The sequence below is a fragment of the Cyprinodon tularosa genome, unplaced genomic scaffold (assembly GCF_016077235.1).
Source record: "Cyprinodon tularosa strain WSP-4 unplaced genomic scaffold, ASM1607723v1 ctg60, whole genome shotgun sequence".
Classification (NCBI taxonomy): Eukaryota; Metazoa; Chordata; class Actinopteri; order Cyprinodontiformes; family Cyprinodontidae; genus Cyprinodon; species Cyprinodon tularosa.
The window spans coordinates 1627030-1644194 of NW_024039341.1; the positions used below are offsets into that span (position 1 = coordinate 1627030).

Genomic DNA, 17165 nt, shown 5'->3' on the forward strand with positions numbered 1-17165 from the left:
CTACTGGAGCAATATTTATAGATCTCACCAAGGCTTTTGATTTGGTCAATCACTATTTACTTCTTGACAAACTGCATGGTATCGGTCTGTGTAAGCAGTCACTTTTTTGGTTTAATTCTTATCTTCATTTAAGACGTCAGTCGGTGGCTTTCAATGGCTGTCTTTCTCAGTACACAGTTATGGAAAATGGGGTTCCGCAAGGTTCATGCTTAGGCCCTCTGTTGTTCTCTATATTCATAAATGACCTTCCAAAAGTATGCTCAAACTGTAATATCCTGCTGTATGCTGACGATACAGTTATTTACTCTGCTCAACCTGACATTAGTTTGATTGAGTCTTCATTGCAATCAGACTTTGATGATATTCAGAAGTGGTTTACAGCGAATGGGCTCATACTTAATAAGACTAAGTCTTACAGTATGCTTTTTGACAACAGGACAACCCGTTTTAAGCAAGATCATACTCTGTCAATAAGGTTTCTGGATGATACTCTTATGGAGAATGTGGAAGAATTTAAATATTTGGGCCTACTGCTTGACTCCAATCTTTCCTTCAAGTCACATATTGACTCCGTTGTCAAGAAAATTAATTTCAATCTTAGACTCTTATATCGCTCTATAAATTGTTTCACTCAACAGATCAGACTACGAATTGTAACACAGCTTTTATTTCCAATCCTTGATTACGCTGACATTGTGTATATGAATACAACAGAATCACACCTTAAATCTCTAAATGTTGTTTTCAACAGTCTCTGTCGATTTGTGTTGAGATGCCCATACCTTACCCACCATTGTCACATGTATCAGCAACTTAACCTTTTATCACCTAAGACTAGACGGCAGTTACACTGGTTTCAGTTTATTTATAAATGTTTTTTCTTTAATTATCCATCCTATTTACAAAACCATTTGAATCCATATAGGTCTACTTATGGACTTAGACATCTTGATCATTTGTTCTTTTCTGTTCCAAGAATATCTAAAGAAATAGGAAGACGTGCCTTCAGATTTAAAGCCCCTTCTGACTGGAATAGCTTACCCAGATCACTGAGATCAATTTCATCTTTTCCTCACTTTAAATCATCCTTATTAAGTTTTCTGCATTCAAGAGACCAGTGCACCTGCTTTCCTGGCCGTGGTCCTTAAAACAAAACAAAAAGTTATGTACCTGCTGCTGTACCTATATTCATGTGTGCGGTTGTGCATATATACATGCTTATTTTTCCTTCTTATCTTTTTTATTTATTTAACTGATTTTCCAATTGTGGGTTTTCTCCTGAGTACTTTACTTGTATTTTATTCTTATTTTATTTCTGCTTAGTGTTCTATATATATAGATACATATATTTTCTATTTGTTTGTTTACCTGCATAAATATATTTGTGTAGAGATGTTGGACTGTTTAGCTTGTAGTGATGAAGAGCTTTGGTATGGATGTGTGACTGTGTGTATTGTTTGTCTCTGTTGTTCTTGGGACCCCCTCGAAAACGAGATGGATCATCTCAAGGGGCTATCCCTTAATAAAAGAATTGAATTGAATTTAACTGCTTGGTAGCTAAACTTCGCCTTAATTAATGGAAACACCCAAGATCCAGCTTTTACTAGAAAAACAAACAAAAAACTCATCAGGTGTAGAAAACTTAATCACATTTATTTCAATCCATACATGACGATATATTATGTCTTACTGTACCACTTACTTTAATTTTCACATCACGTGATCTCATGCATCAACCTGAAGCCCATCGATAAACATTCTAGCCTCCAATTCACCACACATGAAAGACATTTGTGCTACAGTATGTAGGCATGGCTTGACCAGTCCTGGCTCCTTGGTAGTTCTCTTTTTTTCTCCCCATCAGCCCCAGAAATCACAGTAGTAAAAGAGTCTTTGAATCCAATTCCTAAAACGTAGTTCAGCTTCCTGTGTGTCTCTGTGCCAGTCCAAGCCGTGGTCTGTAGGTGGTTCCAGTCGCCCCATCCACCTTTACCCAATAGTGACTCCAAAGCCACATTGGAACTTGTTTTTGCGATGGTTGAGGAAAGCCCCCAAAGCCAAAGTAAGAGGCAGAGGTACTAGTTTCTTTTCAATGGTTGCCCCTACCACCCAATTACTGTCAATCGTTCCTGAAGGGAAAACAGAAGGGCATTGAGAAAGAGTTCAGTCTTTCATCTATGACTCAGGATGGATGAAACTGAAGGCTTCATATTTACCTTTAAAAAGCAAATTGGCTTTGGGAAGGTCCAGTTGGTAACCAAAAGATGCTGAAGTGTCTTGCATCCTTGTGCTGGCTTCAAATTCAACTCCTACCTGTAACTGTTTCACAATGGAGTAAAGAAATAAAAAAAACATACATTACAGGCCTAGTAATATCCCACATGAGTTGATTTACGCTCAAAGGATGTATAAGCAATTAGGAGGCTTCGACTAGCCATCTCTAATTACATCTGGAACTTAGCTCTGAGTTTCAGGACAGGAGATTTAAAGTATCTGCATCCACATTCTCACTAACAAGGAGAAGTTAAATAATAATAATTATTAACTTGATAAAATATAGTTCTAGGCATCTCCAACTTACTTTTGCATGGTCATTGCTTTCCATGTCATAATTCATTTAGCGATATCTAAATCAAATCTGCCATGAATTTAACACATATCTTGAAATGAGGCCTCACTACAACTAAAAGGTAAATCAGCTAATTAGCTCAGGTTTCTGAATATTATGCATTGAAGCCGATTTCTATCTTATAACAGCCTGCCATAGAGCAACGTCTATTCTTTTCCTTATGCTCTTTTAGCCATTAGGAAACTTATACCAAGGTTTTAAACTGCAATGTATATATTACTAATTGCTCTTTACTTTAGTGCCCTCTGGTGGATAACTTAGGGATGTGTTTTTACTTTGACTTACAAATGTTACCGTTTAAGGATTTCACACTGTTATGACATCCAATCTAGAAAGTTACAATCAAACTTTTCTAAGCTAAGGTAGCTTTTATCTCTAATCAAATGATTAGTTCAACTCCACAAAAATGAGTGTTTGCATTGGGCCCAGTTAAAGGTAAATCTGCTTACAACCAGTGGAACACAGTCAATAAAAAGTTCAAAAGATTTATGGCAGACTCTAGTCAAGCCAATGAAACAATTAGAATTCTGAACTGACTGATTTAAAGAAACAGAGAAGGTTGATTTATAGCATTTTAAAGTTCATTGATAATGGAAGCTGAGATATTTAAGTGCAAATGTTTATTGCATTAATCATAAAAGCCAAGTGCTCTGTGATTTTTTATGCTGTAAATAGTTTCGGGTTCTGCCCTGAGGAAATCAGTGTTAAGCCTAAAGGCTGTGAGGTATTGAATCGGACTGCATGCATGCAAATAAAACCAAGGCAAAATAAATCATATTTGCGGTACTGGGCTAAAAAAGATGCAAACATGTTTTGAAACGTGTTACAAATATTCAGTACCTGGTCGTTGGCTTTGTGATAGTATGTAGCATGAGCTCCACCACCTCCCAAAGTTAAAGTTGCAACATAGTTGTCACCTGAAAAGAAATTCATTTAAAAACCACAACAAAAGCATAAAATTGGTGAAGATTATATGAACCAATAATATTTTTGCTTGTGGAGTTGTAATCTTACCTGTGTATCTACCCAAGATGGATGTCACAGTTCCTTCCTCTCCTGGTCTCCTGTGATAAACCAGTTCTCCACCTAGAACCATTGCTGGTGTAATTGATTGGAGATAGTGGGCCACTACAATACCTGGAAGGAAAGAGTTTTTAAAAAAAGAACTTAGTTCCAGATGGTGACAGACATCTTTCTCCTAAAGGCTTTCCATAATAGTTATTCCTGTGGTTAAAACAGTTACAGTAAACATACGTTGCACATTATTTTCCCAAGTTGTTTAAGGTTAATACTGGAAATGAAATAAATTAGAGGTCTTCAACAGGGGGTCAGCGACCCCTAGGGGGTCCACAGAGGTACTGCATGGGGGTTGTGAAAGTTTTGGTTGTCCCTCTGCAGTTTTTTATCCACTAATTGAAATGTCTTTAATTACACATTAATATGAATTCAACCACTGTAGTAAACAAATAAATGGAGGCAAATTATGCCTTTCAGTCATGAATACACATTCAGCGACACACAGGAGATCTTTCAAAGCTGGGCACCGATTCATTCACAACACCTGCCCCATCAACCAGGAATCAGAATCAGAAATACTTTAATAATCCCAGGGCGAGATTACTTTCATTACATAACTCCGCATGTAATAGAGTGACGATAGGACCAGTTTGGTTTTAACACAATTTCGTACAATCCCCGCTCCATCTCGCCACCAGTTTGGGGGTCCTTGGCCTGGAAAATGTTGAAGACCCCTGAAATAAAGAACCTTTTATACCATTTTTGCGAATGGTAAGTAAGTTTAGGAGGACTTTAAACCTCCTGCTTGACTTGAGCCTCTGGAATGAGTGAGAAGCCGTGCAGTTCCCAAAGGGAGGTTAGAGGCGAGGCTATTATTCTGATGAGATGGTTCACGATCCACAACGTTTTACCATATAAGATTGTTAAAAGCTATAAAATATTCAATGGTTAATTTATAAACCAGTGTTACCAGAGTTAAAACGTCTATCTTCATATTAAAAGATTATTTATGTGTTTTTTTTAAAGTCAGCTGGACGTCAAATCCTAACCCCAAGTCTGTAAATGATGCCATTTGTTCCACTTGTTAGCCTTGGATCCTAATAGAATGCATACATACATGTGCATAACTGTTTCCATTGGAATATGTTTCCTTTTCCATTCTATACTAATTTTTGGCGCTTTGTTTAGGACTAAGCTTACTTTCTATCCCGATCTGAAATTAATTGCAAAGATCAATAAGAGCACAGAATCTAATAAGTTAGTCTGCAATTCAAATCAAGACTTAAATTGGGTAATTTACCTTCAGGTAATATGAACTGGTGGAAAGCACCTAATTTTATGCAACTGGGAGTTCAATTATTTTTGGAATAACTTTTTGTGCCTTTTTGGAATAACATTTTCTCTACATAAAACTCCAGCAGGAAGGAGCTGCTTATTCATGTAAAGAAAAATCTCCATCCTAGATGCCGTTCTCACTTACTTAAAAAGGACTCAGCGAGTTAGAAGTACACTATTTATTTCGACAATAAAAAATATTTATCAGGATTTTGATCATCTGAATTGGAAAATAACATTCTGTCTGATTAACTGGAGCCAAGATTGACAAAATAATTAGATCAACTACATGGCCCAAAAGTTACTAGCATTTTATTGTGGTTTAATTGTTGCATTAAAAGAGATTTTCCTTCTTTAGCATCCTTCATGTTTGGGTTTTATAATGGAGAACAGCAAAAAAATGTAGGAAATCTTTACTTCTCTTTGGTCTGAAATATTGTTCAAACAATGTTACCTGCATTTCAGCATCAGTAATGACACTTTTATCTTTTTTTTTTTGGCATTACAATATAAGAAACAGTCATTTCATTTATTCACATTGCGTTCTGCTGGATGACTTTTTTTTCTTTAACAAAGATAATTTCATACCAGATCCAACAAGTACATCAGGGTTTCCGAGAGTCACAGCAGAGGTGAAGTCTTGACCTCGATACTCAAAGTCACATTGCCAGTTGACAAACTTATGCTGCTGAGTCTACAACAACAAAAAATAAAATACCATCAATAACACAAACTGACAATGTTAAGAAATGAAGTAGAATATAGAAGAATATCTGTTCTTACACACCTGGATTGCTATTTTGGAACGTACAGCACTTGTGAGCTGATGGATAACCTGGGCGTTTAGGCTGCCAGTGTTATCCATATCTCCCACTAAGACTGGAAAAGACTAAGAACAAAAAATAGAAAGAATGTAATGGTACAACATAAGGTAGTACACATCAAGAAAAAAAAATCTAACTGGTTAGATTGCAAACATTAAAATGAAAGAAATCAAAATCACCTCTGCTGGTCCAGTCTGTTTACTTCCAACATATGTAGAACCGAATCTATATCCAGAATCACCCTGGGTGCTAAGGGTCACAGTGTGGCTGACCTGGAAGTGGTTACTCAGGCCCTTGTTTACCACTAACCGCACCCCTTCCATCTGCATGGGGAACACCTCTAAAACAAGAACCAATAATTCTCCTTTAAACCTTTTTTTTCTTTTAAATCAGCACAATTTAAACTGGAAAAAATGAGCTAAATGCAAATATGAAAACACTAAATACTGTTACCTTTACACTTCCTGTGGCACTCCTCGTAAGCGCCGGGGTTTTGGAGTGGGGAGTCTGCTTCGGCTTTTTGCTGGTCAGATTCTGACCCTGGAGGGACGGAAGACACTGAGGGCATAGTGAAGCCGGGGGGAACAGAAACCAACCCCGGGACCCCTTGACCACCACCAGCTGCAGCTGGGGCCGGACTGGGTGAGGCGGCAGCCAACACACTGCCCATAGTCAAAGACTGTAACAGACTAGAAGAAAGACAAGAGAGGGATTAATATTACTTTTAAACGTATTGCTTATACACACATTACTGAACTGGAATAATAGAAGCATTAAATAAATACCCATAAATATGCTGGAGAGCATGATCTGCAAGATTTTAAACTAAGGTAAATTTCTGTTTAATATACTTTTTGTTTCTTCCCCATACAGCTCATCTAAGCCAAACTCAAGGTAGTGAAGAGTTAACATATGTCTTTGTTTACAGCTTTTTCACTTGAGTTAACATTAGGCCACTGCCTTTGGTAACCTCTTTAAAAAGAACAGGTAGGTATCAATTTTGAGACTATAAAAAATAAAAATACCAAAAATTAAGCAGATTTTTTTCTGATTTATTTTAAGAAGTTAATTCAAGGCATTGTCCCAATTTATTCTATTTCTTCTGATTTTCCATGAAGCTAGTTACTTTTTGTTAAATCAACTTTACAGCTTCAGATTGAAAGACAGAAATCTGAACATGGTGATAATCATATTTTCAGAAGTTATTGTTTAATTGAACATCAAATAAAGGATTTTTCCCTCGAAGGTAAGAAGACTTCCTTTTTGAAACAAAACATCTTTCTTTTTGTTTTAAAGCAGAATTGATTTGTCACAATTTTAATTAGAAACAAAAAATCTTCAATGGCAAACATGAATTTACTATATAAAGCAACTACTAAACATAAACTACACAGAATTTACCCACTAAAACAGGTTTCACCCTTTATCAAAGATTTTTGTCATAATGTTACATGTTGCAATATCTAGAGATGTGAACTTGTGTTATTAAACACATACTTCTGAAATTATGGTAAATCATTCCCTTTTAAAATGTGATAAGTGGCATTTCAGGCATGCACACATTGAATGACTTCAGAAAAGCGTCTTCATCTGACACAACTTTGACAAACAATCCTTTAAAATGTTTCATTCATTTCCGTAAATGAACTATTGTAAAACTTGCAAGAGCAGGACTTCCATAAGGTGTCCATGCTACACTGTGCTGTTGTTCTGCACTGGATGCAAAGCTAGCACAGGCTAACAGGGGTTAAGGCCCCTTGTGCTCAAATTATACATATAAAACACCGTTATATAGGAAGCACAGATATTAAATTGCAGCTTGTAGTATTATTAAAGGAGGTTCAAACATCTGAGATAGCAAATGGGGAATGGAATTTATCAGAACGCTGCATTTTATCAGTCAGGTCTGATGTAAGGTAACATGATTTTAGCTAGCTGGCTAGCTAGCCATGTGGAGACAACCACGAGATGTCTACGCCTCCAGAAGGCACACCAAACTGATTAAAATATGAAAGCTAGCATATGACCACTATAGAAAACAGTTAGATTGTAATATCCAGCCAATTGTAGTACATTGTAATTCTGCTACTTACAAATTCGGTTATGGTCCAGGGGGGGTTGTTCAACACCGGTAAAGTTCGCGACAACGTCCGTGAACCGTACTTCATAAGGACCCGCCCATTTCACACTCTCGAGCGTGTGATTGGCTGATGAGGATTTCATTCAAATCACGATTGGCTGAGAGGAATGAAATAGGAGGGATTAGTGTTGGTGACGTATTGCAGGGTTCATTCGCTGAACATTGGATTATTTCAGAGGCGCACTGAATGACATTCCAAGGGTACGCCTAGTTTTTCCTGCTCCACACACTTATGAAACTACAAACCTCTAAAAGCGGAACTAATCTGCGCCGGGAGTCTCTGCCAAATTTCCCTAAGCTTTGGTGTAGACAATAGAGATTCTTGATTCCCAGACATTTGAGACTGATACATACAGTCAGGACAAAAGCATTAAAACAGAAAAGTGGATTAAAAATTAAATGGAGAAAGCATCCATTTAGAATAGCATTAATCTACAGGTATATGAGGTCTTATTCTTGCAATGGAGCCCAATTTAGTAGCTATTGTGATTCCAAGCTATATAAATCCACCCATCTTTTGCTCTTATCCATTAGGGTCATGGAAGACCTGCCTAAAATAATAATTGAACTTTAATGATCTCACACTGGAGAAATTCATCTCCGCATTTAACCCATCCCTTTGGGGATCAGTGGGTTGCCATTGTGCAGCGCACGGGGAGCAGTGTGGGATTAGGGGTCTTGCACACTGCACAGGGACCCAGAGTGGCAGTCTGTGGGAGTGGGGGTTGAACCTAATCCTCCAGCTTCAGCAGTATACCAATGTGCAAACTGCAGTCCTCTCTAGACAGGTCGCAATCATGCACCACCTCATCATCACATAGACATACAACCATGCACAAATACATAAAAAAAGGGTAATTTAGCTAACAGCCATGCTTTTAGACTGCTAGCCTGAGTATTCAGAGAGGACATGCAAACTTAATATAAAAGACCCCAGATAAGGAACTGAATCCAGGACCTTGTTGCTAAAAGGCAACACTGTGCTACCCAAAAATGGTGTAATAGATAACTTATAACAAAGGCTAAAAATGTAGTGGCTGGCTCTTGTGAATTGATTTAATCCCACTGTGTCTGCTGGTTATCAAACTTTAGCAAAAAAAAAAGGAAAAAAGAATGTACATTATGCAATAGGATTTTTCTATTCTACCCAACTAGCAGAAGTTATAAAATAAAAAAAAAATAAAATAAAAACAACAAATAAACAAAACAGTGAATTAAGGCCAACATGTTCGTTAATTATTTTAATTCTCTTCTTAGGTTCTTAAATCAGAAAAAGCTTGCCAAGTGTTTTAACCCTGTAATGCCAAATGTATTATATTTGATACATACAGGTTCTGAAATGTTTTGCGTCTGACACCTTTTGCATAATTTAATGGTAAAAACTTTGCTCAAAATCCTATTGTACACAATCAGATATACCGTACCTGATAATAGCCAGTAGAAGACTACACAAAAAATAATCTTGACTTATCGCATAGTAATAAATTAATAATATAAAAAATGTATTTCTGTTTTTTCTTTTTACATATTTTGTTAAAAGGCCAAATAAGGAATTCAAACCAATAAAAAGTTATTTTCTGTTTTGTTTTATTCTTGGATCGGGCTTTAAAGGGTTAAACATTGGCTTTATGTGCTACACATAGAATGTTGATTATATTAAATCAACATTTTGTTGATTTAATATAATGTGGACTAAAGATATGCATGTTTTATATGAGTGTGAGATTAGAGAAAATAGTATGCAGTAACATGAAATCAAAGAATGTTTTAGTAGGGATGCTGGGTTTTGTTAACGAAGCTAGCTGCAGACAGGAAGAAACTGTTTTTGCTGTGAGTGTCAGGTTTGGTGGAGGTTTTGAGGACCCAAATGCAGCGAGGAGTATGCATGGATGAGTTTGGATGGTTTCATGTAAGCCTAAGGGAAACAGAGGCAAAAATCCAAAATAGAAAAATATTGAAAACCAAACAAAACCAATAAGCATCAGGAAAAATACTCGAGGGAAGCAAAAAACTAGTGAGCAACTAACATCTTCAATACACAGAAACCAGCACTGAATTAAGGCTCTGGTGCTCTTTTAAGCCCAGCACTATGATTATAAAGATTTTGTACACCTGTGTAGGCTACCCAAGTTCTCCACAAAGATCCTCTATAGTAGAGATGCACAACTCACATTAACCCACACACAGGAACCCTCACAGTGAGAGATTTTCGTCCTGATAATTCGTAGCCTCGTGCCAAAGGTTAGAGCCTAAAACAGCAGAAATCTCTCCTGCTTGCCTCTATATCCTGGAGATGTACAATTTCTGAAGAGAAGAATGATTGTAGTTAATTATGTTCTAGGCAGAGAACATTCTACATCTTGCTCTTGTTGGCAGCATTGTACCATTTGTAATGGAGGAGGTAAAACTGGACTCAATGATGGGGGAAACAAAAGAGGTGCTCCCCCATCTAAACATAAGTAATAAATACAGGCGCATCACCAAGGAGAAGCAATAATGAAGAACAAGAGTTGGACAAGGGAGGACTAGTGTTATAAAAATATAATAATTTTATTGTGTATTTATAAATATAAAAATATGTAAGTTTATTTCTAACTCTAGAGTTAAGAATTAAAAGCTGGCTGAGTGAAAATGCAAGTATTTCCAATCACAGCCAATCACAGTTTAGATCTGACCTGCATCAAAGAGCAGTTCTTCTGCTCATGATCTTTGATTAAACTTAACAGAACAACAAAAAAAAAAAAACTTCTTAATGTCAGTGTTCTTTATGGTCAGCCTTCAAGCGGTTACTAATAAGCTCAGCTTTGCTTTTATGGCTGCTGTGGTATATTAACTTCTGATTGCACCTTTTTCAAGCAGCATTTCAGTATATTTTGATAATCTTCCCTTGGATCATAGGATGTAGTATTAACAGTTGCAAAGAACACACACACGTGGACTGACAAGGATTTTTTAATTATATTTGAATCCAACAGTAGATATAACATGTTACATCCTTTATTCAAGACAAAAAAGAAGTGCCTACATTCACATACACTGTTTATGTTGTAGTGATAAAAATAATATGAGCAACCAGCAATTCTTCAACCAGTACTATAGCCAGTTACCGTATTCAAAAAGAGACTGAACAGATACTACTGGACAAGCATATTTGTTTGTAAAGGAAATATACATTTCTAGAGCAGAATTAATTCTGCTGCTTAAATAGGAGACATAATTTGAATAAAAGGACATGGACTTCATTATATTTTATATTGCCATGAGAAAAAATTAAGTAGAGCTGCTCGGCAAGGAAAAACTTTAGCAGCGATGCCTTGCAGCAATTAGATGCAGGCCTCTGGTGACCGGCTACACTGATATAAAAATTGATTGGATGAACAACATGTTAGTTGCTTGAATACAAGGAAAGTTTTATTTTAAATTTCTGATACTTAAATGAGTAATTTTTAAATAAAGTAAGATTTTAGAAAAAAAAAGAAAACATTATGACGACCGTTGTCATATCACTCATACAGTAGTGATGACGCTCCATGCAGATCCATATCTGTTAATGGTATTAATGCATTGTTTTTGTCAAAACATAAACAATAACACCACATATGTATAATAAAGCAAGTTAAACACAACAAGTGGGTGAGAAAGTGTTTAATATATAAACAGACATAAAATCGGTTAAATACACACAGTATATTTGATCAGAATAAAAATATATTCAACTGTGGTAATTGTTTGATTACACTGTGAAGGCCTGTTGCCATTGGCCTAGAAAAAAGACAACATTATCAAAAGACAAGAAGATTTTCTGAATGAGTAAATCCTTTTACAAACCTGCTGTGAAGACAGCTGGTACTCTGTGTTTATCTGCCTTATCCAAATCTAACCTGACTGTACTGCTGTGAGTTTAAGTCGTGTAAAACTACAGGTAATCTGCTTTAGGAAAGAGACGTCAATCAATTTACAATGTACCGCTTATTTGTTCTGCTCAAAGACAAAAGCAAATGTAGTAAATACTAGAAAAGGAATTGCTGATTATACTGAGGTATGTATTTAACATTGCTTCCCTTCTAATTGTACATGATTTAAGTTCACCCTACAGATCAAATAAGATAGAACAAAGGGGAGTTCAATGTAAATATAACTCTTATCTGTATTTTTGTACAGTATTTTTGTTGTATCTAAACTTAATTTGTTGTACTTAAACTTAAACCCAAAGTAAAACTTTAGCCTTATATTCACAGCATCTACCTGCATGTACTGTATCTGGTCGTTGATGGCAACCCATAAAATAAGTCCCTTTTTGGACCCCTGTGTCACTCTGTGTGCTGCCATCTACTGGCCTGTTTAAGTACATTAAAACATCTGGATAAATTTAGAAAACCAGTAAGAACAGAAAGATGTCTTGAATATAAATTAAGTATAGCCAATAAAAGAGGGATAAATAACCAATAAACTAAGTAACTATAGAATTAGCAGCAACATTAAAGATGTGCAAAATGTCAACAGCTTGTTATTTAAAGGGACTGAGAATTGGCTCTGCAAAAAACAATCTTGAATCTACCACCTTTTAAGCTTGTTGGGAGCAGTGATTGTTATTAAGTCTTACAGGTGCTGCGAGGAGAATCTGCGATAACGCTCCTTTGAGCATTTAAGTTGCAGCAGTCTGCCAATGAAGGACCTATCCAGTTCAGAAACAGCTTCATGCTTTGGGTGGTAGACAAGGGCGTAGGTTTGATTTGAACTTTGGTAGGGACACTATTGGTCTGGTGTCATTGGTGCTATGCAATATGCATGCCCTTTTTTATGCTCGATGCGAGCATCTGTACTGATAAGAGGAATTCATTGTTTAAAGAGAAAAGCAACATTTTGCTCCATTAATAAAAATGTTATAAGCTCTACACTCATTAGATGCTGTTTATTAATGTTTGAAGTATCACCGGCTCTGATCAATGTGGAATTAGGACTGTTTTCCACTTTGAAAACGGTTTCATTTGAACGACTAAGAGAGAAGGTAAATACAGTATTTTCTTCTGAAGATATAGAATTGTGCAGAGTTAAACCCCACTCTAATATTTGTACCTACTATTCTCTCTCTGTATCAAGCAAAAATAATACATTCATTAAAATATTAACTTCACTATAAAAGTTGAACATCTGGGCTGTAGTTACTCTGTGTCGCACATTTCATGTATTTCATCTGGGGCTAAAAAAATGAATCATAATTGATTATTTCAATAATCGTCAACTAATTTAGTAAGTGATTCATCATTAACTGGAGACTTTAAAACATACAGTAATATAAATGTAAAATGTGCCTTTCCCCACAGAGCAACCCACTTAGATCAGTTATTATATCAAAATTGTAAAAATAAAAACAAAAAAATGAAAACAGTAATATCAACTTAATATCGGTAAAAAGGAAACCCTCACATTTTCTTTTTTAGTTGGCTGTGGCTAAGAATCAGAAATGTTGATGGATTACAGCCTTTATTTGCCCATTTTTCCAGCAGTCTTCAGAACTCCTGGCTGACTCAGAATATTTCGTTTTATGAAAGAAAAAAAAAGGTTTTGGTTTTTTAGTGTACATGATATTCATTTTTTTTTTATTGGGACTAGTTTTGTAGCCTAATATTAATTTCAGTAACCGCTGCATTCTAGTGTGAATAAATTTTCAAGGCGCGGACTACAAAACAGCCAATCAGAGAGAGAGAAGGCGGAACTTAAGGCAGAACAACCAATGAGAGTGGCGTTAAACAGCGCAGCACAGTTCCATGGCTGCTACATGAAAGGGACAGGACAGACCAGGCAGAGGAACTGCGAGAGGAAAAGAAGCCACTGCTGCAACAACTACTGCTGTAAATTATAAACATGTTGCTCACATCCAATTATTGGTCGGGACAATTAGGTCGGTTCAAAATTTTGGTAGGGACATGTCCTTATGGTCCCTATGCAAACCTACGCCCATGGTGGTAGACATTATCCAACAGAGATGTTAATTTAGTTAAGAGTCTTTTTGTGTCCCATCACCTGCACTGAGTCCACAGGGCATCCAATCACAGAGCTGGCCTTACCAATGAGCCTATCCAAAGGATTCTTCTCAGCCACAAATAAGTCACTGCTCCAACAGACAGAGTTGGTTCTGCTGGCTGTTCCTTAGTCCACTGTCTGTGATGATGCCGACTATGGCAGAGTCATGATGTAGGGCGACAGTGGCATATGATGCAGGAGCTTGTTCTGTACTGGAGGGTTGCCAGGATGAACCCTGGCTCCATCCATCTCAGTTGTTGTGTCCTTGGGCAAGGCAACGCACTAGCTTTGCCTACTGATGGTGGCCAGTCGGCCCAATGGGGCCTGTAGGAGGCAGCCTTGCTTCTCTAAGAGTGCTCCAGAGCAGTTGTGGCTACAGTCTTGCTCGCCACCATCAGTGTGTGAATGTTTTTATGAATGAGTGATTGACTGAATGTAGCACAAAGCGCTCTGGATTCATTGGACATGGTTTTTGCCTCTTCAGCCAAAGTTAATATTTGTGTTGTTAAAACTCATTGGAATGTTTTTTTTCTTTGGTAAAGCAGATTTGATTTGAATTTAAATTAAATTATTTGACTTATTTTATTTTTAATTTGTTAAATTATAGTGCAGTGCATGCAAAATGAAAGGCATTAAGGTAGAGAAAAAGAGCCAGCTTCTACTTTGAAAAGAACGAAGCTGTTAAAAGGGCACTGAATGTCTCTCCGAAAAGAGGACTAAGATAGGGTAGATGTTGAGAAGGTGGAGCTGAACATGCAGAGGAAGCTGAGGATTTTCCACCTGACAGATACCAAGGGGAAAATAAAACAAAATACTGCTATTTGGAGATAAAAAAAAATCCACAGCTTCAGTGTGAAAGCTTTATATTTGTGTTCCTTATTTTGGACATCATGCTTGAAAAGAACAAAAATATCCTTTATTGTCCCTCAGCGGGGAAATTCAAGCGTAACAGAAGCAAACTGACATACCAGATTCACACAAGTGTAAAAAATAATACAAAACAAAAGTCATGATATGAAACTGGTCATTTACAGCATATGAAAAGAAAGTTTGCAGCTATTAAAAATATCATGCTCAGACTCAAACGAATGTGCAACTGAGAATATAAAAAAAAAATCAACATGCACATGCATACATTGCCGCAGTCAATTAATAACAGTTTCTTCATTTAGTGCTATTATAAATATTTTATTTGTAGAAATATTAAAATGGTTTACTAAAAATGGGGGCTATATACATTTAAGAGATATATTTTATGTAATTTTGTAGTCCTGACTTCATATATAAGATCAGCTCATTAGTGACATGTTTTTAAACAAGTGTTTAAAAAATCCTAAAGACAATTTTTATTCCTAATGACAATATAAAACAAATATGTGAGGTTGCTATATTTCATGCATAAATTAAGTGGAAATAATCAATTGAATTTTCCTTACCTTATAATGGATCATGGCCCATGGCATATTGCTTAATTAATAATGGTCTACAACTCATGAATGCAACAGGGTGGATAATTGTTTTAGGACAAAATAAAATCTGTTGTACAAACTAAAACAGGTAACTTTGGACATGGTAGAAAATTCCATACAGTAATACAAACACAAACAAACAATGTACCACTTCCTATTTTAGGTTGTTTAAATATGGTATGTTTCTATTTCTTTGCAGTCTGTAATAAATGAACATTCACAAAAGCAATACTGGAATCTTCAAATAAACTTTGAATAAATGTTTCTCCTTTAAAGCCTCTCATTTCCCCATATCAGTCCATGGGCTGACATGCATCATACATAAAAGGCAAAGTGGCAGAAAACATGATTACATGAAGCATTCTTTCATGTAATGCAGAGAGATATATGTAGGTTTTTTCACAAGTCTTTCACATTCAGTCTTTTTTTTTTTACATTCAGTTTTAAATTTCTGTTTGTGCTTCTTTGCAAAGGAGGAAATCCCTTATTTATGTGGCTGCATTCCTCAGAAGTTTTATGTGTTCATATTCACACGATAGGTGTCCAAAACAGCAGCTGTATGATTTAAGATGCATAGTCTGGCGGGCAATAGAAAGTCAGAGGAGGTGACGTTTGGGAAGTGTTCAGTTTGACAGTTTAGTCTAATGCTGATATCTTCTGGTCTTTGCATGAGGAAAATCCATTCCCAAAGTCCTGAGTTTGAGGCTTAGCTGTAAGGAGGTAGTTGCAAAGTCCCCTTGAAATTCAGCACTAAACTAGTAGAGTGCAGATGAGGTCTTTAGGGAATGGGAAGCACTGGGATTGAGGCTGTGTGGCGTCATCAGAGGTGAAGATCCTCGACTGTGGTTTGAAGAAGGGGATCCTAAAAAATAAGAAGAGTATACATAGGAAACTGTGGTATTTTTTTTTGACTGCACACAACTGTATGTTTACTCGTCCAGAAAATCCTCACCGTTTTCCATGTAGCAACTCTGATGTGGCGACATCGACGCACAGGGTTGCTCCTGAAATCTGATCTTGGAGCCTCTTCCTCGTAACACATCTGTTATCTGCAGCAGATTTTATATTTCACTAGAAAATTTCTAAAGAAATTTTGAGGGGGGCCACCTACTGCCCGTCTGGGTAACTGGGCCAATACGGCCCTGGCAAGTGACATTGGGGCTCACCAGACCAACTGCTTACGCCTTTGAGGGCTGCTGAGGGAAGGAAAGAGGGCTAGGTCATGGGCAAAGAGAGCTGTGTGCCACTTGTGCTGAAATCTGGGAAATAGACGTGCACAGCATAGGATGCGCAAGGGTAATATGGGTTGTCCATATTGAACCGCAGTGGGTAAAGCGCAGTTGGCGGGCTCCGCCCGCCTGCTAGGAGCCCTTGCAGCGATGAAAAAAATCACCAATGGCGGGCTCCACCCGCCTGCTAAGAGCCATTGCAGTGATGAAATCACCATTGGCGGGCTTCGCCCGCCTTCTAAGAGCCATTGCAGTGATGAAATTACAAATGGCTATGAGCAATATGCCAGAATGTATGAGTGTGTATAAGGAAGAGGCTTTTATTCTGTAGAGTCCCTGTAGTGTTATTTTGAAAGTCTATCATGGATATGCATCAAAAGATGGGTCATGCCCAGCAGTGATATAGAATCCATTTCCAAATGTTAAATCACTGGTTTTCCATGTTATTAGGTGAATAGCTGCTGTATTACAGAGTAAATGGGAGACTTTTATTGTGAA

General features: G+C 36.9%; 1 protein-coding gene and 1 long non-coding RNA gene across 2 annotated transcripts; both read right to left on the reverse strand.

The window, feature by feature from the left end:
- Positions 1–1632: 1632 nt before the first annotated feature.
- Positions 1633–8034, reverse strand: LOC119797872 (mitochondrial import receptor subunit TOM40 homolog). The gene is made up of 9 exons (XM_038307111.1): positions 7899–8034; positions 6259–6494; positions 5985–6145; positions 5769–5870; positions 5570–5675; positions 3644–3766; positions 3470–3546; positions 2217–2319; positions 1633–2129 (listed from the first exon to the last, which is right to left on the reverse strand). The coding sequence occupies exons 2-9, from the start codon at positions 6473–6475 to the stop codon at positions 1990–1992; spliced, it is 1029 nt and encodes a 342-aa protein (XP_038163039.1). The 5' UTR covers positions 6476–6494; positions 7899–8034; the 3' UTR covers positions 1633–1989.
- Positions 8035–14863: 6829 nt separating this feature from the next.
- On the reverse strand, positions 14864–16512 carry LOC119797883. The gene is made up of 2 exons (XR_005282636.1): positions 16391–16512; positions 14864–16300 (listed from the first exon to the last, which is right to left on the reverse strand). It is a non-coding gene; the product is annotated as an uncharacterized LOC119797883 (long non-coding RNA).
- Positions 16513–17165: the final 653 nt, after the last annotated feature.

Excerpts from the sequence above, each read along its gene's own strand:
- LOC119797872 (XM_038307111.1), bottom strand. The coding sequence starts at position 6,475 with ATGGGCAGTGTGTTGGCTGCCGCCTCACCCAGTCCGGCCCCAGCTGCA. Across the intron at positions 3,767-5,569 it reads TGATGTACTTGTTGGATCTG|GTATTGTAGTGGCCCACTAT; the intron begins GTATGAAATTAT and ends CTTTCCTTCCAG. Across the intron at positions 2,130-2,216 it reads AGCCAATTTGCTTTTTAAAG|GAACGATTGACAGTAATTGG; the intron begins GTAAATATGAAG and ends TTTTCCCTTCAG.